General features: G+C 35.3%; 1 protein-coding gene across 1 annotated transcript in view; it reads left to right on the top strand.

Moving 5' to 3' along the window:
- Positions 1 to 20,941, top strand: part of LOC128198202 (uncharacterized) — a 41,930-nt gene extending 20,989 nt beyond the window's left edge. Inside the window, exon 4 of the mRNA XM_052882279.1 lies at positions 20,762 to 20,941. Coding sequence (XP_052738239.1) covers positions 20,762 to 20,776 — 15 coding nt within the window. The 3' untranslated portion in view covers positions 20,777 to 20,941. The remainder of the gene's footprint in view (positions 1 to 20,761) is intronic.
- Positions 20,942 to 26,606: the final 5,665 nt, after the last annotated feature.

Below are 26,606 nucleotides of genomic sequence, written 5' to 3' on the forward strand. Positions count from 1 at the left end.
GTATGAAAGGAATATCGGTACTCAGCTCAAAAGTGACGACCTTTAATTATTATAAAAATAATAGGTATCAAACAAAAATAAAATAAACGCACAAAGGTCAACGGCCCTCGGCGCGGGCGCTCGCTAACCTACCTACCAGCTGATTTTGTAGTTGCCTATTACCTAGTACAGCGATAGGGTGACCCTCAAATTCTGTTTAAACGTAAATAACTTTAGCTAACGGTAACTTTGTTATTTTTGAGTTAAAAAAAAAAAGAAAAAATACGTGTTCATTAAATTTTGTTTATGTACAAAATATAAAAATATCCGCACTTAAAAAAATTTCTTCCTGTATAAACATAATTGCAAATGTGATGCAATATGTGGTACTATAATAATACAATCAATATACGAGTATAGATAAATGGAGCTGGAAATGTACAGCTTTTAAGGTAAAATTAAGTAATCATCATATCGATCTTGTTTTAAAATTATAACGGAAATAATTAAAAAGAAAATGAATTTTCTGCACACTAAAGGATGAAAAAGAGGCTGGCGCAAATATACAAGAAGCAAAGAGGCAAACATATTCTTGACCGAAGACTGAAACGCATATTTGGCCAGGACAAACCGAATGAGCGCCAACTCCTAATGAGGATCGACTATAACAATTTGTCAATACCCCATTGATTATAGTCCTGGGACTGATGGTGGTTCTTGCAACACACACACACACACATATATATATATATATATATATATATATATATATATATATATATATATAGTCGTGATCGCACATTAGCCGTACAAGAAAAAACATAATTGAAATTTTCGTCACTGTTTATTTTGTGCGATTTTCTCGGGTAACTCGGTGTCGCATCCAATTTCAATTTTGTTCAGTGGAACCGGAGATATGGTGTAAAATATGATCCATGAAAGCGAAGCCGCGGAGAAAATCAGTTTAACATGGCGTTGAGAGAGAATGTGACCCGAAATTCACGCGGGCGAAACCGAGAGATAAAGCTAGGCATAAAGTTCGCTGAAAATTAGATTTTGTTTTCTGATACTAAATGGAAAAATAAGATTTGTTCCCTATTCCGATGACCATAAATTCTGAACAAAGCTAAATAAGTTAGCTTCTATAAATTTTAATCGTATAATTAAGTGTCTTAGGTAGTTAAGCCAAGGATTTATTATTCCTTAAATAATACGACTTTATCAAGTTCATTCAAAATTTATACAAAGACCTGAAGAATGTTTTCGAGTGAGTTTAAACTTATTTCTTCTTTACCTGTTATTATGGCCTAAGATCCGGCATAAGGAATGTATACCCTCATCTGTTATTTATTTGGGATAAGTAATAAACAATAGAAAATATTCATATTGGCACATTGCAAATAAGTTGCCTAGTTAAATTGCGGCCTGCTACATTGTTCATACAAAATCTAGGAAACTATGAACTAGATCAAAGGCAATTTAATACAGTATAACCAACCATAAAATAAGCTTTAATTTGTATAACATTAATTAACTGTTTACATCTGGCTACCCCACAGTTGCAGTATGAAAACTGGCAACCTTTACGTACGTTTTCAATTTAGTTGGGTATATTATTTTAACTAGTCTATGGTTTTTATTAATTAAGCAAAGATGTAGATTAAATAAATTTAATAAAAAAAAATGTGTCAATGTGAATATTTTCATTTATTTCTTATCCCAATTAGATAACAGATGAGGGTATATATTCCTTATGCCGGATCTTGTACTATTATTTTGTTGGTTCGCTACACTGTGACATTTATCCATAAATAATGATTTCAAAAGTTTTGATGAGGTTACGTAAAGTGAATTGTTCGTTTCCAACGTATCTGGAGCTTCGTTATCGTTGTTAGTTCAAGTTTATGAGAGCCGGCATCGAGGCAAAATCGAAAATCAAACTTGTCGCTTTTCGCAATCGACCAGCGTAACTTATTTAAGTTGCACTGTCTAGTTTGGCTCGGCGACAAAAATCTTTCTTGTGAATATTTCGTTTAGGAATTTAATCTATAAATAGCGGACCCGTCAAGCTTCGCTTTGACTTATGTGCACTTCTTCCCTACCCCTACACTACATTACTCAACCCCTACCCTTCCACTACCCTATCCCTACCTTACCCCTACACTTCCCCTACCCTACCCCTACTTTACCCCTACCCTACTCGTACCCCTACTTAAAACTCAAACGTTTATATGGGAGATAGAAAAGGGTTGATTTTATGGTTTTCCCAGCAATTATTCTAATTTTTCTCACCTTTTAAACCTTCCCTCTACCTCCACGAACATTTCAAGACCAAGATAAGATAAATCCGTTCAGTCGTTCTCGAGTTTTAGCGAGACTAACGAACAGCAATTAATTTTCATATATATATATATAGATATATAGATATAGATAGATATGTAAGAAGCTTTTAAATTTGGGAATTTACTTATTGGTCAAATAATTTACAAATTTATAATAACTTAAATAAATTAAATCTGGAAGTTATAAAGTGTTACACAAGCAAAACTCATAGAATATTGTCGATTTTAACAACAACTTACTCGTAGTCAGCTAGTTGGGACTACAAAACTTGTATCATTAGGAGTTTCTAATGGACTAGCTAATGTTTCTGGCTAACTATGATTAACCTTAATTGAGATATACTTTATAATTATATATTAAATAAATATATTATTCATACAAAAAAGTGTCTATCTATACCATATCTACATAATAAAGCGTGGATGGAATGTTTATATAAAAAAGAATTTTTATCAACAATTAAATTAAAAATGAAGGTAGAAAACTGATGCTAAAGCTATGTATTGTTTTTTATTTCACTGTTGGGAAGCTATACTATCCTCAGGTGCTGTTTGTTGGGCTATATTTTGTCCCCTTATTCCTACGGAACGGGAACTAAATTCGAAATTTGTTTTTTTCAAGTATGCTCAGTTCACAAGCACTTTTGACTATTTGTAAACATTCTACCACCGGTTCGGAAGGCAGGTTCTGCTGAGAACAAACCGGCTAGAAATTCAACAGTTGCAATTTAAAAAAAAACGTACAATATTATAATTTACAATGACAACATTACAATTTCTTATAGTTTTACTTCCTGTGTGAAGGTTGAAGCTAATCCAACGGCCTCCAAGCATCTTTATCATTAATTAACTCATCAATGGTGTAGTAACCTCGATTAAGTAAATGTTTTAATACATTGCTTAAAGCTATGCATTGGCAGGTCCTTCACAGGCAGGTCATCAACTACATGGGTGAAACCGCGTGGCGTCTGCTAGTCACTATATACTTAAGGAAAAGTATTAAAATAATACTTAAAATAGGAGGCGTCGGTTCGACTTATTTAAAATTTTTATATTGGGTGTTAATAAGTTTAATTTTGATACTGCCGAAAATTGGTCAGTTTTATCGCTAAAACAGACCTCACATTTATTGGTATTTAGTTCTAAGCTAATTGTTTGTAATTCCTTTTTAAAATTGAAAGATTTATCCATAAAACCGCTTTTTAGTTCTCGAGCCCGCACTAGGGTAGCGGGTGACACGTTCGGGATGAAAGGACCTTGTTTACTGACAAGGATTGCGCACGCCTCAATGGAAATCGTATGCACACTTGGCCATTCAGTGGCGCATCCCTGAGAGGACGCAATCAGCCCTTGGGTGAATGACCTCCTAAACCACTAGCCCGTATATCAACTATACTGTATAAGTGTATACACTATACATACGGAACATGCCAGGCCTGCTGGCCTATCTGCTAATTGGGTCTTTTTTAATAATTGTCTTAAAAGTGGACGTCTACAAGACATAGGCCTCTTCCATGGACTTCTAAACAAAACGATCTCGAGCCGACAACATCCAGCGGCTAATAACCAACGCATTTTTCGTATTTCGTAAAGCCCATTGTTACCTACTATATGATATTCAAGAAGGGCTGTCAGTAGGCACCGGATGTCATTTTTTACATATAATCTCAATTTTGATCAGTTACTTCCCAACTCCGGGCTGAGATTGTTCAAAATTTCTTAGAAGAAAGGAAAGCTCAGTATGGTTTCCATTACCCGACCCAGGTTCAAACCCAGGACCTCGTGATATGAAGTCACATAACACACATATGCTAACCACTGCACCAACGAGGCAGCTACTCGTACTACGAACTAAGTAGAAAGCTTTATCAAATCCCTAACACAGCCTCCGGTCACATTAGAGACTTTCCGATTCAAGCAAAGATTTTATACTATTAGATATGTTACGTGCCACCAAAATCACCGCAAAAAGTGATCTGCACACATGTACAATTTTGTATTTACTTACATTTTAAAAGTATGTATTAATAGTTTTTACACTTCTTGAATGTGTAGACAATATTTAGTTAGTACTTGTTTAAATAATTCTCGTTGTTTACAACGCTACTAAATGAAATTATGACAATTTGCCACTTTTGTTCACCTCAATTTCGACGCGCTAGTTACATGTCTAATAGTATAAAAAAATCTTTGGTTTCAAGTGTTCAATTTAGTTTGTCTAAAGCCCTAGGCACTCAGCTCCGCAATGTTATTTCGGCAATAACTGCCGCCCGCTCACGTTCATCCGAATTCCAAATGAAAAACCTTTTTTCGTGATTTCGGTTATCTAACAATTCCCTGTTGAGGTTTTTCTTTGAGCACGTAAATGATGGACATGATAGTGGTTTGTAGAGTTCAGATAGAGCATACCAGCAGGCTTATTCACTATCATTGATGTATGCTAGTTGACATTATACGAAATTGAGATTCTACGAGTATGTAACAAATGATGACATTTGTTTAATATAGTGGAGTAGGAGTATTTTGGCTGGTGGGAGGCTTCGGTCGTGGCTAGTTACCACCCTACCGGCAAAGACGTACCGCCAAGCGATTCAGCGTTCCGGTACGATGCCGTGTAGAAACCGAAAGGAGTGTGGACTTTCATCCTCCTCCTAACAAGTTAGCCCGCTTCCATCTTAGACTGCATCATCACTTACCATCAGGTGAGATTGTAGTCAAGGGCTAACTTGTAAAGAATAAAAAAAAAAAAAAAAAAAAAATAGTGAATAAGTCAGCTGTTGTAATCTAAATTCTACGTAGAAACCGCGCTAGTCAAGAAGAAGAAGAAACATAGGGATGATGATAGTTTTTTAAATTGTATATAAATTAAGAGATTGCTAATAGTAAAGCAATTTTGTAAAAGGAACAGGGTATCTGCGATCATTACTTTCGGAGCTACAGGGATTTAAAGGGTCAGATTTGCGGCGCTGCCGCGGATCCCTGAAAAACGCCCCATACAAATGGTACGAACTAATGACGTCGTAGGCAATGTAATGATCGTTAGATTTGTATGTGCGTTCAAACAAAATTACTAATATCTTTGTTATTTGTGCGTTTATGTTTATAGTTCACATATTAAAAAATGTCACATTTAATGTAAGGAAGCTAAAACTGTAAGAATTTTCATCTAATTACGATAAAATATTTTTAATAGTTTTTGAAATTTTACAATCTAATATTATATTTTTAATAGTTTTTGAAATTTTGCAAATATCCAGTCAATCTTTGCTTTTTATGTATAAATTAATTAAAAATCAATATATTCAAACCTAGTCATCATCCCCATTCTTTAAAGAAAAAGAATATATTGAATGACTTACGATACTAATACGTCCTTTCAATAGACAATTGTGTAAAATTATATACACTTTTTATATTAATTAGTAATTCCCTCTTAATATTTCTGGCAGGATGGTTAGTATAGATAGTTAGTAGGAACTACTGGTCCGATTTAAAAAATTCTTTCTGTGTTAGATAGCCCATTTATCGAGGAAGGCTATAGGCTATATATTATCCTCATATTCCTACGGGAACGGGAACCACGCGGGTAAAACCGCGCGGCGTCAGCTAGTAGCCCTATAAAACCTGTATCATAGTACCGACGATCTTAGTAATTTGCTTTATTTATTAGTCGATTCAGTAATTGCATCCGAAGTTATATTCTGTGCAATTACATATTTGCGCGAGTCTACAATGCCAAAACTTTTGCAATTGTGGCCACCTTGAATTCGTATATTACACGCAGTGCCAGGTCACTGTCCTATTAGCCTTAAAAAGCTTGTAAAATTAATTAATCAAGGTACGCCGGGCTCCCGCCAACTAGTTATAGGTGAACGAGCCTTCCATTAGTGCTAATTAGAATTTCTCCAAGCTTCTGCCTGGCGTAGATACTCGCATACTGCCTCTTTGAAGCACGCTTTACAGCATTCTCTGGTATACACAACGATATTTTATATTATAGACTAGCGGACGACCGCGACTTCGTCCGCCCTTAGATCTCTTTAATCCAGCCCCAGTATCGCTGTAAAAATGGAGTAACTTCTCCCGTTTTCCCAACATTACCCTTCACTGCTTTGCTCCTATTGATCGTAGCGTGATGAAAAGTATACTATAACCAGCCTAGAAGTGATGAAGAATAATTGTACGAAGTTTCGTTAAAATCCGTCGAGTAGTTTTTGTTTCTATAACGAACATACAGACAGACAAAAATTTTTGGCATCAGTATTGATCACTAATCACACCGTGATAGTTATTTTGGTATATATAGTTTTTACATTTCCTAAACACACAACTCGACATTGTAGACAATTATTAGGTATTATTATTTGTTTAAATTATTAATAAAGTAAAATAATTAAGTGAATAATTTGTTTAAATTATTAAATAATTAAAAATTGTTCAAATAAGCGACTAAATGAAATAAAGACAATTATGAATATTTTGTCCGCCTCATTTTTGGAAGACCCTACAAAAGGGCTATGTCCTGCAGTGGACGTCCATCGGCTGATATGATGATGATGATGATGATTTGGCTTGCATGCACTGTTGCTAAACGTTACTTCAGTGTATTTTATATATTTATCCAGTAAATAACGGGAGTTGATGTGTAAGTTAAAATACAACGTAATAAATATTCTTGAAAACTTCTCCAGAGTTTTATTAGCAATGATTTAATTCGCAGTTCCTGCTTATACGGCAACAGGCGCTCGAGATAAATAGCATTCTATTTCGAGCAGCATCGACTGGAACAAGGTCCCGTTTCCAGCGGAAATGTTTGCGAATGAAACACCCACGATGCAATTTTAATTAAAATTTTAGACGTAACTCATACTCGTACAGGCTAGTAAGCAAGTCGTGCGGCTAATTATATTTGTTTTAGTTAAGCGCTCTACATGTTGGAAACATGCTGGCAAAATGGTGCTACAAGTTTTTCAAGAAGCGGAAAAGGAAAACATATACTAAACTTTTACCGGGTCTTTATTTCAGTAGTTGTTATTAACAAACTGAAAGTAATAAAAGGAAAGCTAGTACTATTTTCAACATTCGTATATATTCTATGCCATAAAAAAACAACACTTGTAAAATGTAGCAATTCTCTCAATCAGTTATTCTACCGCAAAAAGTTGTGAGATCCATGTAATACCAAGTCGATTATACCTATTAGCGGGTGTTTCCCGGTTTAGTTAGCATAATTCCTGTTCTCGAGGGAACACGGGAATAAAATACAGCCTATGTTGTTTGCTTTCAAAGTTGCTTTCCATTGATAAAAGGATTTTTTAAATAGGTTTAGTGGTTTAGTCTTGAAAGTATATTAAAAGAAACAAAATCGCACATTCGCATTTATATACGCATTCTAGAGCCGTGATAGCCCAGTGGATGTGACCTCTGCCTCCGGTTCCGTAGGGTGTGGGTTCGAGTCCGGTCCGGGGCATGCACCTCCAACTTTTCAGTTGTGTGCATTTTTATAAATTATATATCACGTGACTCAAAGGATGAAGGAAAAACATCGTGAGGAAACCTGCATACCAGAGAATTTTCTTAATTCTCTGCGTGTGTGAAGTTTGCCAATCCGCATTGGGCCAGAGTGGTGGACTATTGGCTCAATGCCTCTCATTCTGAGAGGAGACTCAAGCTCAGCAGTGAGCCGAATATGGGTTGATAATGATGATGATGATTCGCATTTATAATACGTGTATTAGAAAGGTGGATAGTTTGGGACACATAATAAAGGTTTTCTGACCTGTTCTAGCAAACCTTTATTATACTCCGTTTATATATGTAGAAGTAGATTCATTAATTTGTCTGTATGTACAAAGTACCCGAACATCCTTCTGTTAACATCGTCAGACATGGGCAATACAAGAGGGAATAACTGTTAAATTAATTTTCCCCAGCACGTTTGTATTTATATGTTTATTTGGCGCAAGTGCTTTTGATAATATTTCTTTGGTGCTAATGAATGGTTGTATAAATTATTTCGCAAAATGATGTACCGATGTGTAATTTAATTGGCTTTGGCCGTGTGTCTATGGTGTTAAGGTTCAAAATGAAGTGCGATGGCGAGCTCATCAGAGAGCGTGAAAGTAGGCTTCACGTCCGGCTTCCGGCGGGCGCCGTCACCCGCTTCCGCTCAAGAGTTCTCCACGCTCCCCTTGACTGATTCGCACTTGACCATTTTCACTTTGCTCTACATTCACCATTTTCACCCACTCACCTACGCGAATTATGAATTCATTGCAATTATCGTTCATTATCCGCTTTGAAATCTTTGAAATGCTTCGTCGTTCAGTCAACCCATATTCGTGAATGAGAGGGACTAGGCCAATAGTCCACTGGCCCAATGCGGATTGGCAGACTTGACACACGCAGAGAATTAAGAAAATTCTCTGATATGCAGGTCTCCTCACGATGTTTTCCTTCACCGTTTGAGACACGTGATAATTAATTTCTTAAAATGCACACAACTGAAAAAGATGGAGGTGGATGCCCCCGACCGGATTAGATCCCACATCCTCGGGAATCGGAGGCAAAGGTCATACCTACTGGGCTATCACGGCTCATTGAAATGCATACTTGGCTTTTTTAATTTCGAAAGAGCGAAAATTACTGATGCCCGGCGGTATTCCCGCGTATAAAATATAGCCATATGACACTCAAACATAACTATTCTATTGTATTGGAAAACGATTTCAAAATCGGTTTAGTAGTTCCAGATATTACTCCTTTAACCTCACAAACTCACTACTAAGTAGGTACTAACTTTATCTCTTTGTAGTACAGATTTTTACCGCCTTTGGGTAGGTATTTAATTCCACTGTAACTTTCTCGCAAATATAACAATATTATGCGTTAATTTAATGTTTAAACTCGGAAAATGTATCGTAAACGGGTACTTAAATAAGTCCATAAACAGTTCCATTAGGGGATTGCTATATAACTTTCATTACTATTACTTCTTTTTGCTGCTTTTTTTGCTTTTTGTGCTTTTTGAGTCCAGTGGATATGACCTCTGCCTCCGATTCGAATCCGGGTGTGGGTTCGAATCCGTTCCGGGGCATGCACCTCCAACTTTTCAGTTGTGTGCATTTTAAGAAATTAAATATCACGTGTCTCAAACGGTGAGGGAAAACATCGTGAGGAAACCTGCATACCAGAAAATTTTCGAAATTCTCTGCGTATGTGAAGTCTTCCATTTGGGCCAGAGATTGGCCTCTCATTCTGAGAGGACTCGAGCTCAGCAGTGAGCGGAATATGGGTTGATAATGTTGATGATAACTTCTTTTTATTTTTCTTAAAAATGTGTAATGAAAGGCCAGTGTTAATCGTGTCGGTGGAATGGCTAAAAGCGAATGTTTATGCTGATGACCAGATTTAATACCACGATATGATAGCAGCGTGCATTGTAAGCGGTATTGGCAAGCCGTGCCAATATTGCGTGGCAATATGTTAGCCAGGACATGAAATGCGAATTGTTATTGGATACGCTGAATCCAACCTGATGATTCTATCTTTCGCACTGGTGTACTGAAACAAGCATAGTATCTGCTGCTGGAAATATCTGATTCTAAACCAAAATAAAAATCATTTTTGTGAAATTGATCGGGTGTACAGAAGAGGTTTTGAAGAAACTTAACAGCAGCGTTACGACTTACTAATAATAATTTAAATTAATTGGTACTTTATTATAGTACTAGCGGACGCCCGCGACTTCGTCCGTCCTTAGACCTCTTTAATCCAGCCCTTACAGTAGTATCGCTGTAAAAATGGAGTAACTTCTCCCGTTTTCCCAACATTTCCCTTTACTGCTCGGCTCCTATTGATCGTAGCGTGATGAAAAGTATACTATAACCTACCCAGGAGTATGAAGAATATTTGTACCAAGTTTCGCTAAAATCCGTCGAGTAGTTTTCGTTTCTATAACGAACGTACAGAAGGACAGACAGAGAGAGATCAGTATCGATCATCACCCCCTAATAGTTATTTTGGAAATATATGGATTCCGGGATGAAAAGCCTATGTGTTAATCCAGAGTGAAATCTATTTCCATTCCAAATTTCAGCCAAATCGCTTCAGTCAGCCGCAGCGTAAAGGAGGAACAAACACACACACACACACAAACTTTCGCCTTTATAATTATTAGTGTGATTCATCTCAAGTCCATGACTGCAATACCATAGATTATAGAACATCAACAGTGTATTGAAATTTTACTATTTTAATATTGCAATAATACGAGTGTGTAGCATTCGAGCCGTGTTGAGTCGCGTTGTTTGCTGTCTGCCTCAGCAAATTCGCTGGCGCAAAAAGAAATTTAAAATTCAGGGCGTTCAGCCGTGTCAGCGTCGAGCCTTATTATTACCCCGGGGGTGGGTTAATGTAATGAAAACTTACATGAATGATATTGGGAATTCTTTTTTTTTTAATATGAAGGCTTTCTTCCTTCTTTAAGGAACGCTAAGTCGCTTGGCGGTACGATAGGGCGGTAACTAGCCACGGCCGAAGCCTCCCACCAGCCCGACCTGAACCAATGAAGAAAACCTTCAATTAGCCCAGCCCAGGATAGAACCCAAAATCTCGGTCTTGTAAATCCACTGCGCCACGGAGGCCATCAAATAGATAGTCAAAGGCCGGGTACGAAAATAATTTAACGGGTGAGAATCGAACCGCGACCTATCAGTCCACGGACGAATCCGACCTCTTTACATTTGAGCTATTGAGGCTTAAAATTTGTTTCGTCTATTAATAAAAATATATTAATTAAAATCAACAGACGCCCGCGACTTCGTACGTGTGAAATTTTGTTTTTCACAAATTCCGCGGAAACCATGAATTTTCAGGGATAAAAAGCAGCCAATATGTTGCTTCTATCTTCCAGTGAAAATCCCATTAAAATGGGTTCAGTTGTTCTGAAGATTTGTCCGGACAGACAGACAGACAAAAATTTTAAACAAGCTTGATTGTGTTTTAGTATTGTGTAAATACCTATAAGCACTTAAGAAAAAATACTTATTTTGAAATCATAGACAGAAACTTCAATTTTATTTATAATCTAACTAAATCTACGCTAAATTTTATTTATAATCAATCTATTCGAATTTATTTAAAAAAAATATATTTATAAATATAATATTGACATTTGTTTCGTTAGCGTTGTCTGTTGTTTTTGTATGAACCAAGAACACTCAGCGACATTGTTGTTAGAACGTTGACGTACTTTGAGTGTTAGTCCGCTTTGAATCTTAAGTGGAAGAGATCCACAAAGGATAGAAAGCTTAAAAGGACACGTCAAAACGTTTGCACAGCAGCTGTTGCATAACAAGGCAACTTCAAGGCAAATTTTGAAAATTTTGTAACATCTATATCTATACATACATATATATAAAAATCATTGCCTCTTTTCGTTGTAATTTTATAACACAAGATCTCCTATCCAAACCAAATGTTTAGGCTTTTGTCGGACTATTTAGTAGATGGTTGGATGGATGTGAAGAATGCACAAAATCGGTCGAGCGGTTCTTCATTTATCACATTTTTTGTAACAAAAGAACTCAGGAGTAGGGTAGGGTAGGGATAGGGTATGGGTAGGGTAGGGATAGACAAGAAGTGCACATAAGTCAAAGCGAAGCTTGACCAGGCCCGCTAGTATTCATATATGTAGGAGTAGGTATTGCAGAAACTGCTTGTACGTACAACTTTTGCCATAACTCGATGTGATGATGTTTCGAGCACTCTACAGCACTTTAGCTGCAGAAAATTCGTGAAAATATAAATATTAAAAATTTCATTTCACTACTCTTCCTTACTCCTTTTAGAAATGTTAAAGTTTATATGTTTGGATAATACTCGTAGTACCTATGTTTTGAGCAGTGATAGCCCAGTGGATATGACCTCTGCCTCCGATTCCGGAGGGTGTGGGTTCGAATCCGGTCCGGGGCATGCACCTCCAACTTTTCAGTTGTGTGCATTTTAAGAAATTAAATATCACGTGTCTCAATCGGTGAAGGAAAACATCGTGAGGAAACCTGCATACCAGAGAATTATCTTCATTGTCTGCGTGTGTGAAGTCTGCCAATCCGCATTGGGCCAGCGTGGTGGACTATTGGCCTAACCCCTCTCATTCTAAGAGGAGACTCGAGCTCAGCAGTGAGCCGAATATGGGTTGATGACGACCTAGGTTTGTTATATATATTTAATGCAGGATTAATAATCTAGATAACAATGTATTATGACTTACCAACGTAAAATCGGACTGATTTCATTGTAGTATTGTAGGAAAAAATCATTATTTTAGCACTCTTTATTTCATTTAATACAAACTTTTTAATACATTCTAATACAAAAGAAGAATAATACTATTCTAATACAAGAATTATAATAATGCAAAAATATCGGTGAGAAGTTAAATTATAATTCTCTGTCACTCGTTTTGTATGGATATCGCAAAAGTGAACATAATTTATGAAACGAAATCATTTTCCACTTCTATTTGCTACATTTATAGAAACGCCAGAATTTAAATATTTCGACCATACTTTATTTGGAGCACTTAAATTATGATTCTGCGTTCTGACCGTAAATTTTTGCTGCAGAAAATATCTTGAATTGAAGAATTCGGTGACTAAATTCAAATATTTTAGCTTAATTTGTGTAATGAAATATCTATTTTTAACCGACTTCAAAAAAAGAGGAGATTCTCAATTCGGCGCGTATATTTTTTTAATGTTTACTACCTACCTTTGTTAACTTCGTCATTTCTTAACCAATTTTGAAAATTCTTTTTTTGTTTAAAAGAGTATACTATGCCAACACAGTGATGCATTAAATAAAGCCGTATCATAAAGTTTTAGGATTTTAAGGAGTAGAGTAATACAGTACCCTTCTCCTACTTTCTAGGGATAGAGAAGAAGTGCACATAAGTCAAAGCGGAGCTTGACCAGGCCCGCTAGTATTCATATATGTATGTAGGGGTAGGTATTGCAGAAACTGCTTGTACGTACAACGTCTTTTCGGTTAGTTACCACCCTACCGACAAAGACGTATCGCCAAGCGATTTAGCGTTCCGGTACGATGCCGCGTAGAAACCGAAAGGGATTTTCATCCTCCTCCTAACAAGTTAGCCCGCTTCCGTGTTAGACTGCATCATCACTTACCATCAGGTGAGATTGTAGTCAAGGGCTAACTTGTAAAGAATAAAAAAAAAAAAACTTTTGCCATAACTCGATGTGATGATGTTTCGAGTACTCTACAGCACTTTAGAAAATTCGTGCAATATAAATATTAAAAATTTCATTTCACTACGCTTCCTTACTCCTTTTAGAAATGTGAAAGCTTATATCTATTATTCCCTGTACGGTGAAAACAAGGAACTACGCTACTAATCCTTTAGTGCAAACAAGTCCGTATGTTGTCTGTGCCAATGGACATGTAAAACAAACGTAACTGTAACCGTTTGGTGTACTACGAACTATTCCTGTTGTTTGGTATTTTCTGTTTTGTAGTAATAGTCGCTTTTGTCTGCTGTCTTTTTTTTTTTTGTTAGAAATTAAAAATGTTTACAAAACATCTATGTCAAGCCTTGTTATTGTTACAATTGACGATATTAAATTAGATATTGTGGATATTTAGTGCTTCAACGGTTATGTATGTGAAAAATACCGAGCCAAAAATGACTATATACTTGGTAATTACCTGCTTTATTATCTTTGAAATTGGTGCCTTTATTATTAATTAGCGGACGCCCGCGACTTCGTTCACAATCCCGCGGGAAAAACCATGATCCATGGATTATTCCGGGATTAAAAGTAGCCTATGTGATAAATCAGAGTAAAATCTATTTCCATTCCAAATTACAGCCAAATTGCTTCAGTAGTCAAAGCACAAAGGAGGAACAAACATACACACACACACACACACACACACACACACAACCACACAAATAAAATATTACTAACTGTGATATGATTATATATATTATAGTGTGATGTGATCCTTCCAACGCTAATAAAAAACAGTTGCGCCTGTGAATTTTGTGGAGCAATGATATGACATGCTGTATTTGCTAACTGTGGTTCGTGTAATTTTTAGAAAATGTTTTATTTGTAAACTAGTCTACGCCCCGCGTAATTCCCGTTCACGTTAGAATACGGGGATTAAATATAGCCAATGACACTCACAAATAACGTGGCTTTCTAGTGGTAAAAGATTTTTCTAATTCGGTTCAGTAGATCCACAGTTTACTCCCTACAACACCACATATAATAAAAAGAAACTGAGTTTGATTTAAATAATACAATAAGTCGGAAGTTATGTATACATGACACATACAATTTCGATTAAATTTTCAGACAATTTGATTACCATTTGCAATACTACAATTCTCTGAAGACTTATGTGTCCCTACTTATAATGAAATGTACAAAATTCAATGTTGCTTCAACGAGCATTTCATAAAAATATCATTTTATGCAGTTCTCTTGGAGTCTATTGTATTGTATCCAAAGATTCAGAAGCTGGCTCTGAAAGAATCCTGTATACAATGATCTTTTGTCAGCGTAGAGTTCAAAAAAGGAATTCAACGTTGAATTTTTTATAGCAGAATATATCTCTCTCCGAGGCAATTTGAGTTCCGTTTACAGATTTGTTTGCAAAATTCGCAACACCTTACCACATTAAGATAAACACGTCCCGTGAATATATATTCTCATTAAAATGTTGCATAATTTTGCTTATACTCGCCGCACCGATATCGTATTGTTCTTTATATGCCTCAGTGGATCCTCTCACACAAAGATTAATTTAAAATTCAAAGCATTCTGTCGCGTCAGCGTTGAACCTCGTGTTATGTGCTAAAATCCAGCGGCTTGGAAATTTTTCCCAGATTTGTCTCTTCCTCGGACACATTTTTGCTGTGTTATTAACATTCTATGGCGAGAAGCCGAGCAACAATGGCGATAAAACTCCGACCTATGTAAATATTTCGGAATTGCGCTGGCCTAAATTGTGTAAATTGAAAGTTCCATTTTGGAAATTGTAAAACGGATCGCGTATATTTATTGCACAGATCCATATAAATGTAGATTTATAAACATTTTAAGGGAAAAAACATAGCACGTAAACCATTCAAACAGTTCTACTAACTGACGAAATTGAAGAGTTGTCGCATTTTATACCGACTACATCTATTTTTATATTAATCAATCATATAATAATAACATATTATTTATTGGTTAGGTAAGATTGACACTAATTCAATAAAACACAAAACATTATTGAACTGAATTGTAGAAAATATAACATGAGTAAATAAACGTTTCAATCAGTTCAGAGAACTTCAAAAATTACTCAATTGTATTATAATGTGAAACTTACAGTTTCCTCTAATGTAGAAGGGTAATGTATTTCCTCTGTTGTAAATTGAAAGTTTCATTTTGGAAATGGTCAAACGGATCGGGTATATTTATTGCGCATAAATGTAGATTTATAAACAGAGAAAGGGTAAAAACATAGCACGTGAACAGTTCAAACAGAAAAAAACAACTAACTGACGAAATTAAAGGGTTGTCGGATTTAAACCGACTACATCTATTTTGATATTAATCAATCATATTATTAATCAATATTATTAATTAGTTCGGTAAAACATAAGCACTAATTCAATAAAACACAAAACATAATTGAACCGAATTGTAACATAAATAAATAAGGCTCTCAATCAGTTTAGAGAACTTCAAAAATTACTCAATTGTAATATAATGTGAAACTTACAGTTTCCTTCAATGTAGAAGGATTATATAATGTATTTCCTTTGTTGTAAATTTTATGTTGGAATGATTAAAAAGGCTCTCCTTTGTTTGAAAAATAAAGTTCACCCGCAAACAGCAGAGTGTATTTGTGTTAATTTTATGGCCTCCTTTCTTGCAAACTGGATGGAGTATTATTTTCAGATGAAGTCATCCTAAAAATGTAGTTTTTATGTAAATGCATTTAATGTTCATTGTTTTTCATATTGCAATTGACATTATGTATTTTTTGAGCTTTTCTAATTTTTCATTGCATTCTTTAAAAAACCGCCTAAAATCGGATCAGTTGCATAGGTGAATAGACGGACAGTAAATTTTGGCAATCTGGGGGCACGGCAGTGCCCCCGCAAGTCGAGCAAAGCAAAAAAAAAAGGGGCACGGCCGTACTATACTTTTCTCGAAGCAAATCAAGCCATTTTCGACCCCCTGTAACTTCGCTCTGGATGATATTAGAAGCCTGAATTTTGAGTATCTAAGCAAGTATTGTATAGACACAATTAAAATTTCATTAGATTTGAACTAGAAGTTTAAGAATTATAACTAGTCAAATATTCCTAATTTTGTTAATTTTGTCACTCACTGACTGACCGATCATCAAAACTCTAAGGCACTTCCAGCAGAAGTCAGATCTAAGGCAGACTCTAAGGCAGATCCCTTAATTACGGACAGGATAAAGTAATCGATTTGGTATTACATGGATCTCACAACTTTTTACGGTAGAATAACTGATTGCGAGAGTTGCTACATTTTACAAGCGTTGTTTTTTATGACATTTCATTTACTAGAATAGACTCACACAAAACAAGTTAAATAAAACCGTTTAAAAATCATTTTATGTTGTTGCTATTTATATTGTGTTAGTGTTCTTGTATCTTACGAGTAAGTTGGTGATTTTATTCAATGCAAAAACATTCTGTTTCTCCTCTATTGTCATAGTATAGAAGATTCTATTTAGGTATCGGATGAAAGTGGTCTCGCGTTGCCGTTATCGTTCTGACCACGTTTTCGTGACAATTTTAGCAGTTGGCATCAAGATTCCACAAGGTTCATCGTCTTCAGTTTTTATTACATTTGTGACTCAATAGTGCGTTTAATCAGTGTTTTAATATCGTTTAAAGTCTGAATGAAGTATTCTTAAATGTTTTTAATTAACTCTACCTTAAAGCAGTGGCGTAGTAACCCAGGAGCTAATGCAGTACCCCGGGGCCTTCAAGCTCAGGGGTCCCTCGAATACATACCCGAAATTCTCGATCGAACTGAACGTTTGAAAAATTGTTAATTCAAGTTAAGATTTTTTTCGAGTGTTAGTTAAAAATTAATGCTGTATCAAAAGTAAGTAATGTCAATAAACTTTTTAGTACTGGTATATAGTGGTTGTTTATTTGATTTTAGTACCACTCATATTGTTGTCTTTTACGTCAGTAAATCTTTTCAAATATTCGGCTAGTCATTGTATAACGCGAAAATATTTTAGTTTACTGTTTCGATAGCAGTGGGGCTCCCTTTTTTAATTTTCACCAGGGCCCTTGGTTACCTAGCTACGCCACTGCCTTAAAGTACAGCTAAAGGAAGTATAAATCTGAGTCTAGCAAATTTTATAACCCTCGCTAATCATGGCAGTTTGTCGCTGTCAAGTTCACGCTATAAACTTTGTATTGTGTTGTGTTCTGGTTTGAACTGTACGTTTAGTTTCCTTCCGAAATGCTTAACTGGTTCCACTTTGTAGAGAAACTTACTATTTGCCCTCATATTTTATACTTTGCCAACTGAAAGGTAAGCAATTTATTGTCTTATTAGTTTTTTGTTTTTTATTTACCGATTGTTCGTCGTTTTTTCATGTTATGGGTTCGCATTATACTCATCGTTTGTGTTTTAGACTCAATTTTAATAGTATTCAATAATCAAGTGTGCCTATATGTATTATACAATACTAAACGAATTTTAGTAGAGAATTATGTATACTAATATTATATAGAGGAATGATTTGATTGTTTATTTGTTAGGCTCTGAAACTACAGAACCGATTTGAAGAATTCTTTCAATCACTGTTGAAAACACTAGTGTTAGATATTTTTAAAGAATAACTACGATTAGATTTCTAAATTCTAATCTTTTTGGATTAATAAAACAAAAACTTCTCTATTCATGGAGAACTTAGCCGGGCTACAAACCTACAGTTTTAACTGCGCAGTATTAACAGTAGAGTCGAACTGTAAAAAAACCAATTAAGAACCTTTTTCTTTTAAAGTCTGATAAAAATCGTGAGTGTGTAGGCAAAACTGAAACACATATAATATGATAATCTCTCCTCACTCGCAACTGAAAATCTCACCATATATTGACATTATTCATGTCAGTTTTGAATATACAGTTTGCCTGTAAAACTGCAGTTGGAACAGCAAGTCTGTAGCAGAGTTCTGTAGCGCGGGTTATTATTAAAGTCATAACTTATTATATGTAACATGTTATGTGTAATGTTTATTTTAATTAATTTAATGTATTTCTAATGTATTTTATTAAAAAAAATGCTTTATGCACTTCTACTATAATTATAATTAAACTTAACTGTATCTTTCACGTTAACTGTTAGTACAATTTTCATAAAAATGTAGTGAAAGTTTTCGCTCTACGTATTAATATAAATATAAAGATTCCGTATATACTGCTTGTTATATTCAATATTAACGGTTTGAACGAATTTATTGAATGGAGTTCATTTCAAATTAAGAGCAATTGAAGCACGCTTTCCCGAGAATAATGTTCGTTTTCTTCGACGAATAACTAATAGGTATTACGTTCCTAAATGTTACTAAGTTTTTATAGTATTCTAGAAGAGTCAAAGGATCGTTACAATATAACTCATATCTATATTTATACTAGCGGACGCCCGCGACTTCGTCCGCATGGAATTAAGTTTTTCACAAATCCCGTGGGAACCATGGATTTTCCGGGATGAAATGTAGCCTATGTGTTAATCCATTCGTTTTAAATTTATTCAAATCGATTCAGTAGTTGCGGCGTTAAAGAGTAACAAAATCCATATAAACAAAAATATAGTACAATTATAAAGATTTGATTGTTTGTTTAATGGTAGGGGTAGCTTAGGGCAGCTTGATCGGATCCGCTAGTGTACTGGTAAAGTTACAATATCCATGACTACACATTTAGAAGCTCAGTGTAGTAGCTATTATGCGTAGCTTCAGCGCTTTATTTGTATTCTGTGGGTTGAATAATAATCTGCTATGGTGATAACAAAAGTAGAGTACGACATGTTTATCATGAAAAAATAAGAAGGGGTTTTAACTTAATCGAGATATTCGCTACAGTTTACTTTTTTCGTTACTTTTATTGTTTTCTATAGTTTGTTTTATTTTTTACGTTGTAAAGACTTACGCTTGGTTGCAATCAAGCCTGTAAGCAAGTAATGCAGCCTATGGTGGAACGCTCTTGTCCAGAAAGTGCTAATTCACTTTTGAATTGAAGATACCCATGTTGTTGGTGTTAGATTGTATTATTACGTCTATAATAGTATAACAAACTGTCAAAATTATCATAAAATGGTTACACAATACAAGTCAAATAGTAAGAAAAAGATTTTTGTTGTTATGTAGATTTATTCAGCCTTCACGACTGGGTATTCAGCATTCTCCGCATCGGAACATCTTTTGTAACTTTGCTCCAAATATCAGAAATAACGTTGCCCGTAATCCGTATATTGTGTAAACATTGTTGCTCTTCCTATTTCAACAGGCAATCATTAAATAGAACAGTGTATTATTATCGTTAGCGAGTATTTTTATAGCCTCCTAAGCATCCATTTGCCGCCTACTGGGCACGAAGGGTGTCGACCGAGAAATTATGACTATCTCTACTGTTATATTCCGACCTAATAACTACGATATACATCCTTGTTAGTTAGTTGATCGTTATTGTTATCTTCATCTATTACAATAAAAGGTTAAATTCTGTACATTGAAATTGTTTTGAACATTTTTATTGGAGGGCATTAAATGTACATATAATCGATACTGATCCTATCTGTCTGTCTATGTTTTTTGTTGACCGAGCATCACGTTGAAACTACTGAATAAATTCAAATGAAAGTTGACACGATCTGAGACCACAATACGAAGAAGTTTATAATGACACTTTGTTGCGAAAATTAAATCAGAATGGGATGAAAGAGGGCTTAGAAGTTTGTATGGAAAGTCCTTCATTCTTCAAGTTACGTGGGTAAAAATTGGTATCTGTACTACCAAAATAATAATAAATATAATGTAATTCAAGATTTTCCAAAATTTTCCCCCTAAAGGGTTAAAAAGGGGTTAAAGTTTTTTTAATATAAAATTTTAACGTCCATTAAAAAAACTCGTGTGAATTTGGCTAATATTATTATACGTTCATGTGTATGTACTCCTAGCACGGTACGGTACGGTGTACGGTAGATAAGAAGCTAATATCTGAAAACATTTACAATTTATTCACAAGGGATTTCCCGAGAGGGCAAAATCGCGAAAACCTCTGCTAGGCGGAAAAATCTAACAGTTCGTTCACATCTTATACATATAGAGTAAAGTATTATATTAAACTTCTTTGTTACAGTTTTCGCGGGGATGATTAAAAAGCCTTTTTTTAAAGATGAACAAAAAATATTCCGCCAAACCTCAGCCCCCAAGAGGTAGTGTGTTTAAATTACATCCCTTTTCATAACAATGGAGGAGGTTTCCGTTTAGATAACACCGTCTTTTTGAATAAATGACTGCTACACGACAATTTTCTCAACTTTACGTGATGTGGGTAGGGATAGGGTAGGGTAGGGTTAGTGAAGAAGTGCACATAAGCTTGACCGGGTCCGCTAGTTCTTAATACAATCAAAAGTACATTTTCCTGTAATCTGTCTGTTTGATTTCAATCCATATTTTGTATTTGTAAGTACAAACTAATTTATTTAAATGTTTATTTGAAATTTGATGTTAGTAAAGGTCACTGTTTATATTTGTAGTTTAAAATTTTAAAGAATAATCAAATTAAGAAAATAAGACATAAATCAAATTATATAAAACGAAAGCTAAAATAATATATTATTATTATTGCCGTGATAGCCCAGTGGATATGACCTCTGCCTCCGTTTCCGGAGGGTGTGGGTTCGAATCCGGTTCGGGGCATGCATCTCCAACTTTTCAGTTGTGTGCATTTTAAGAAATTAAAGATCACGTGTCTCAATCGGTGAAGGAAAACATAGTGAGGAAACCTGCATACCAGAGAATTATCTTAATTCTCTGCGTGTGTGAATTCTGCCAATCCGCATTGGGCCAGCGTGGTGGACTATTGGCCTAACCCCTCTCATTCTGAGAGGAGACTCGAGCTCAGCAGTGAGCCGAATATGGGTTGATGACGAATGACGAATTTTATTTACTAAAGTTAGAAAAATTTGTTCATCATTCAACACAATTTAGACATGCTCGAAATATAATCTAGAATTTCTATAATATCTAAACTGCTGGTAAATTAGCAACTTGAGAGAAATATAAAACTTGAGTCTGGCAAGTTGTGCGGCTGCTTATGTATGCAGTTACTTGCCGTTGCAGCTAAGTTCTGGTGAAACTTTATAATATTGCGTTATGCTTTTTTTTTTCCTCCAGACTGCATGAACTTTGTATAGACGCGTAGTAAGTATAAAAATACTTAGAGACACAATTATCTGCCCACTTTAATGTATTTGCGTCATATTAAAGTGGGCGGATAATTGTAAAAAAAATGTAAGTCGTATTGTATATGTTCGCGTAAAATGTAACACCTTTCATACTAAACTAGTTTTAAGAAATTAAATAGAGTTTATAAGAAATAAATATATCACGTATCTCAAACGGTGAAGGTAAAACAACGTGAGGAAACCTGCATACCTTAGCATAAAAAAAATTGGGGCAGCGTGATGGACTATTAGCCTAACTTCTCTCATTCTGAGAGGAGACTCGTGCTCAACAGTGAGCCGAGTATCGGTTGTTAATGATGACTAAACTAAGTTCTATTAGTTAATCTGAAAAATTAATGCAAGAGTTCTTATTTGATCATAGCATTGTTATAGGAGAAACTAATTTAACTTAACTAGTATTTACATGAGAAAATTCTCAAAAAATTTAAAATTAAGCTTCAGAGCATAAAGATAGACAATGTTAGTATCGCGTTTATAATACTTACTTTATATCATAGAATTCAGAAGTAGATACTTAAACCTAATTAACGCTCGTAGGTAAATCCAGAAATCTAGACCAAAGGCTTTGGTTGAATTTATAATAGGTACCTACAGTGGAAGAGTAATGAATATTGCTACTTACCTAATTACGGTTTTATAGAATTGCATAGCCACTAACTTCAGCGGAGTAAAAGTACAACAGAGCCATTTTGATTTTTAACTGCATTCTGGTTTTGAATTTATATTCTATACTAATTTAATAAAGTTTGAAGAGTTTGTGCTAATCTCAGGAAGTACTGGCTCACATTGGAAAACATTTATTTTTGGCCAACACGGGAAGATATTCTTATTGAGAGTAGTTTTCTGTGCGCTTCGTAAACACTAATTATTCCCCTTTAAAAAGTCCTAAAACATAACCCTTTTTAACCCCCGATGAAAAAATTAAAGCGCACTGAAAGAGAATATTGATTACTTGATCGAGAGCGTAATTAATAATTTTCAATTTTATGTTATTAAGGTAATCACTAGTATCGAAGGTGTTTTACATCAAGTGAGGTTAAAAAGGGGATAAAAACTGACACTGATTTTGTAGCAAAAGTCAAAACTCAAAATTCATTTCAAATAGGCTTACTTTACAAGCTCTTTCGAAACGTCAGGTAAAAATATTAAACTAAAGATAACGGTGATAATAATCATTCGAAAACTTAAATTTAAAGTCACGAGGGTTCCAAATGCGCCTTGGTCCGAGAAGAGCCCACAACAAACGCAGCCAGGTTTATCCTTAGCGGACAAAGTCGCAGGTGTACTTTAGTATATAATGCACAGGTAAGTACTTGGCGCTTACTTGTTATTTATTCTCAGTGTTTTGTGAGGATAAAAACGACCTTTTTAAAATAAATTACCAGCTGCCGCCATAACAATTAATGTGCTCGAAGGCTTCGCGATGATCAATGAGCTTGTTCAATTTATACTAACAAAGTAAATTCCAATTTGAGAACCTCCGAGCTTGGAACTCAATTTATACCCTGACAGAGGCTTGTTCGTTTTCATGAGAAATACCTACTTCCCTCGATCCCTCGAGGACTTGGCTGTTTTCATTAAGCCCACGCTATATCGGTCCTTTGTATAATTATTAACGTTGATCTATAGGTGTAATTATTAGGTGTTGCAGATGCTTTGTTTTCGCTATCTATTGTTTAATTCTAGGTGTGCCCCGCAGTTTCATCTGTGGGGTAGGTACACCTAGAATAGATTAGATAATAGTAGATCATGTTTCTGTATGAAGTAGCCTGTGCTGCACTTAATATAATCTAAATCTATGTCTGTGCCTTTCATGCATTTCTTTCAGCCGTTTTTGAGTTCGCTAAATGAGTTAATAAGTATTTCCCTTGGTGACGGCATAATTTGAAAAGGACTTCACCGATTTAATTCATCTTCGTTTCATGTTTTCTGATACATTCCAAAATATTGGAATATTTCAGAAAACTTAACTACCAAAATAGTGAATAGGCCAGCTGGATTAGCACAGAAATATACTGAAGTCTAGTATAGCGCATAGGCTACTTATATTTCGATAGTCTCACTGCGGGTTGTAGGTTGAAACTGCAGGCAATGTATAGATATACAAGTAGATTTGCCTGTAGAATGGAAAAAATGAATAATCTATAACTGTTTCTGATCTCACAGTAGTTAACCGTTATCGATATGTCAATTATTATAAACTGTATCATTGTTAGTTTGTTTTTTAATTGTACTTTCTTCACGCCATTGTAAATCCAATGCAACGTTACAATGGCGTTCCTTGTGCTCGTGAGAGACTAGCTACACTACTGTATTGGCATCTATACTAATATTATAAAGCTGAACAGTTTGTTTGTTTGTTTGTTTGATTGAACGTGCTAATCTCAGGAACCACTGATCCGATTTAAAAAAATCTTTCAGTGTTAGATAGCCCATTTATCGAGGAAGGCTATAGCCTATATATTATCCCCGTATTCCTACGGGAACAGGAACCACGCGAGTGAAACCGCGCGGCGTCAGCTAGTTGTCAATAAAATTTCCGTACGCTACGGTAATGGCATTTTTTTTTAATATTCTCTACAAGTTAGCCCTTGACTATTCTCTAAATGTCACCTGATGGTAAGTAATGATGCAATCTAAGATAGAAGCTAAGCTAAGTTCTTAGGAGTAGGATGAAATCCACACTCCTTTCAGTTCCAGTTTCTACACGACATCGTACCGGAACGCTAAATCGCTTGGCGCTACGCCTTTATACGGTAGTTTTAACCGACTTGTGAGAAGAAAGAGATTGCCGCATATGTTTTAAAAATTTAATTAGATTCCAGAAACCGCAAACCTTTAAAACATATTGGTATAAACATTGAAAAGATTTCTTCATATAACTACAGATAGATTTGCCAAAGATAATAAAGAAGAAAGTTTACCAAAAACGCCTATACTTTAGGCTCCTTTAACTCTTATCTCAAGATACTAGTACTCGTAGGACTAATAACATCAAATTGGACATTCCAAAAATCCAGATTCCACGGCTGTCCATGTATTAAAAAAAAAAACTAAATCAATCGTTTCGTTTCTGCGTGTGCACCTGACTCAGTATGTGCGTGCGATCGAAAGTTTAAGAAGAAATTACGAATAATACTTTGCAATTTGTTTGCCGTTTATGGTGATATCATCTTGACTTCTTAATATGCTAAATGCCTATGCTAAATTCTATAAAAAGTTTGAAAAACAACACTTGCACGTAAGATCACGTAAGATTTGTAATTGAATAACGGACTGATAACTCTGTACATGCTAATATATAAGGTGCGAAGTTTCTGCATTCTAAGAATATTAGTCATTTATTACGTCACGCCACGATCATTTATGAAACACTATGGACTGCAATACTTGTAAATTTTGTAAAATTGTTGAGTATCCAGAATATTGTTGAGGGTAGCGATTTATTGGACTTTTTCCCTGCATGCCCAATAAGTGTTACTCTGTTTAAAGATGATGGTCTTGCGTCTTTAGGTGAGGATGGGATGGTGTCGCGATTATTCAGGGATTAGACATTATACAACTTTATTTCATCGATATAAATCGTCAGATGGGCCTCTCCATACTAAAGAACACACATTTTTATGTCATTACCCAAAGACGTGCACGCACATCTTATCTTAGTACGTAACAAGCGTAACAAACAACATGCTGAGAGTGGACGTGGACTTAAAAAAATATTTACTATTTTTTTTTAGTTATGCCTTCGTGTTCATTTTGGAAGTGTAAAAACACAAGACCCAACATGAATAAAGAGAAATGTGTTAGGAGTGATGACGTACTCAATGTGCGAAACCAATGAAAATTCCGCGACGCTTTGAGGCCCATCTAACGATCTACGATCGATTACTTTTTTTAATTTTTTTTAGTTAATGATAAAATGCTCTTGACCACGATCTACCCTAATGTTTTGTAATGATGCAGTCTAATATGGAAGCGGACTTACTTGCAAGATTTACACATTCATTCTAACCTTTGACTGTTTCTACGTACTGGAACGCTAAATGTCTTGGCGGTACATCTTGTATACATTCCTAACTGACTCGAGTTGCGAATCGAACTCAGGGCAGTTCTGTTGAGGAGCACGGCTATAACAGTTGCGTCAGAAAGGTCGTCATATTCGTAATTGCAACTTGAATATTTTTTTTAGTATTCTTTACAAGTTAGCCCTTGACTACAATCTCACGGGATGGTAAGTGATGATGCAATCTAAGATGGAAGCGGGCTAACGGTATCTACACGACATATCGGACATGGTACAGGAACGCTAAATCGCTTGGCGGTACGTCTTTGTACACTATAGGGTGGTAACTAGCCACAGCTGGAGCCTCCCACCAGCAATGGGGATGATGACTAGGTTTGAATATATTGATTTTTATAATAAATTCGGGTAAATAAGGTCAATGTTAACTAATTTATACATAAAAAGTAAAGATTTACTGGATATTTGGAAAATAAATAAGATTATAAAATTTCAAGATCTATTAAAAATCTTTTATCGTAATTATTAAACATAAACGCAGAAATAACGAAGATATTAGTAATTTTGTTTAAACGCCCATATAAATCTAACGATCATTAAGTGCCTACGACGTCATTAGTTCATACCATTTTGTATGGGGCGTTTTTCAGGGATCCGCGGCAGCGCCGCAAATCTGACTCTTTAAATCCCTGTAGCTCCGAAAGTAATGATCG

This window comes from Bicyclus anynana, chromosome 6 (genome assembly GCF_947172395.1).
Source record: "Bicyclus anynana chromosome 6, ilBicAnyn1.1, whole genome shotgun sequence".
NCBI lineage: Eukaryota > Metazoa > Arthropoda > Insecta > Lepidoptera > Nymphalidae > Bicyclus > Bicyclus anynana.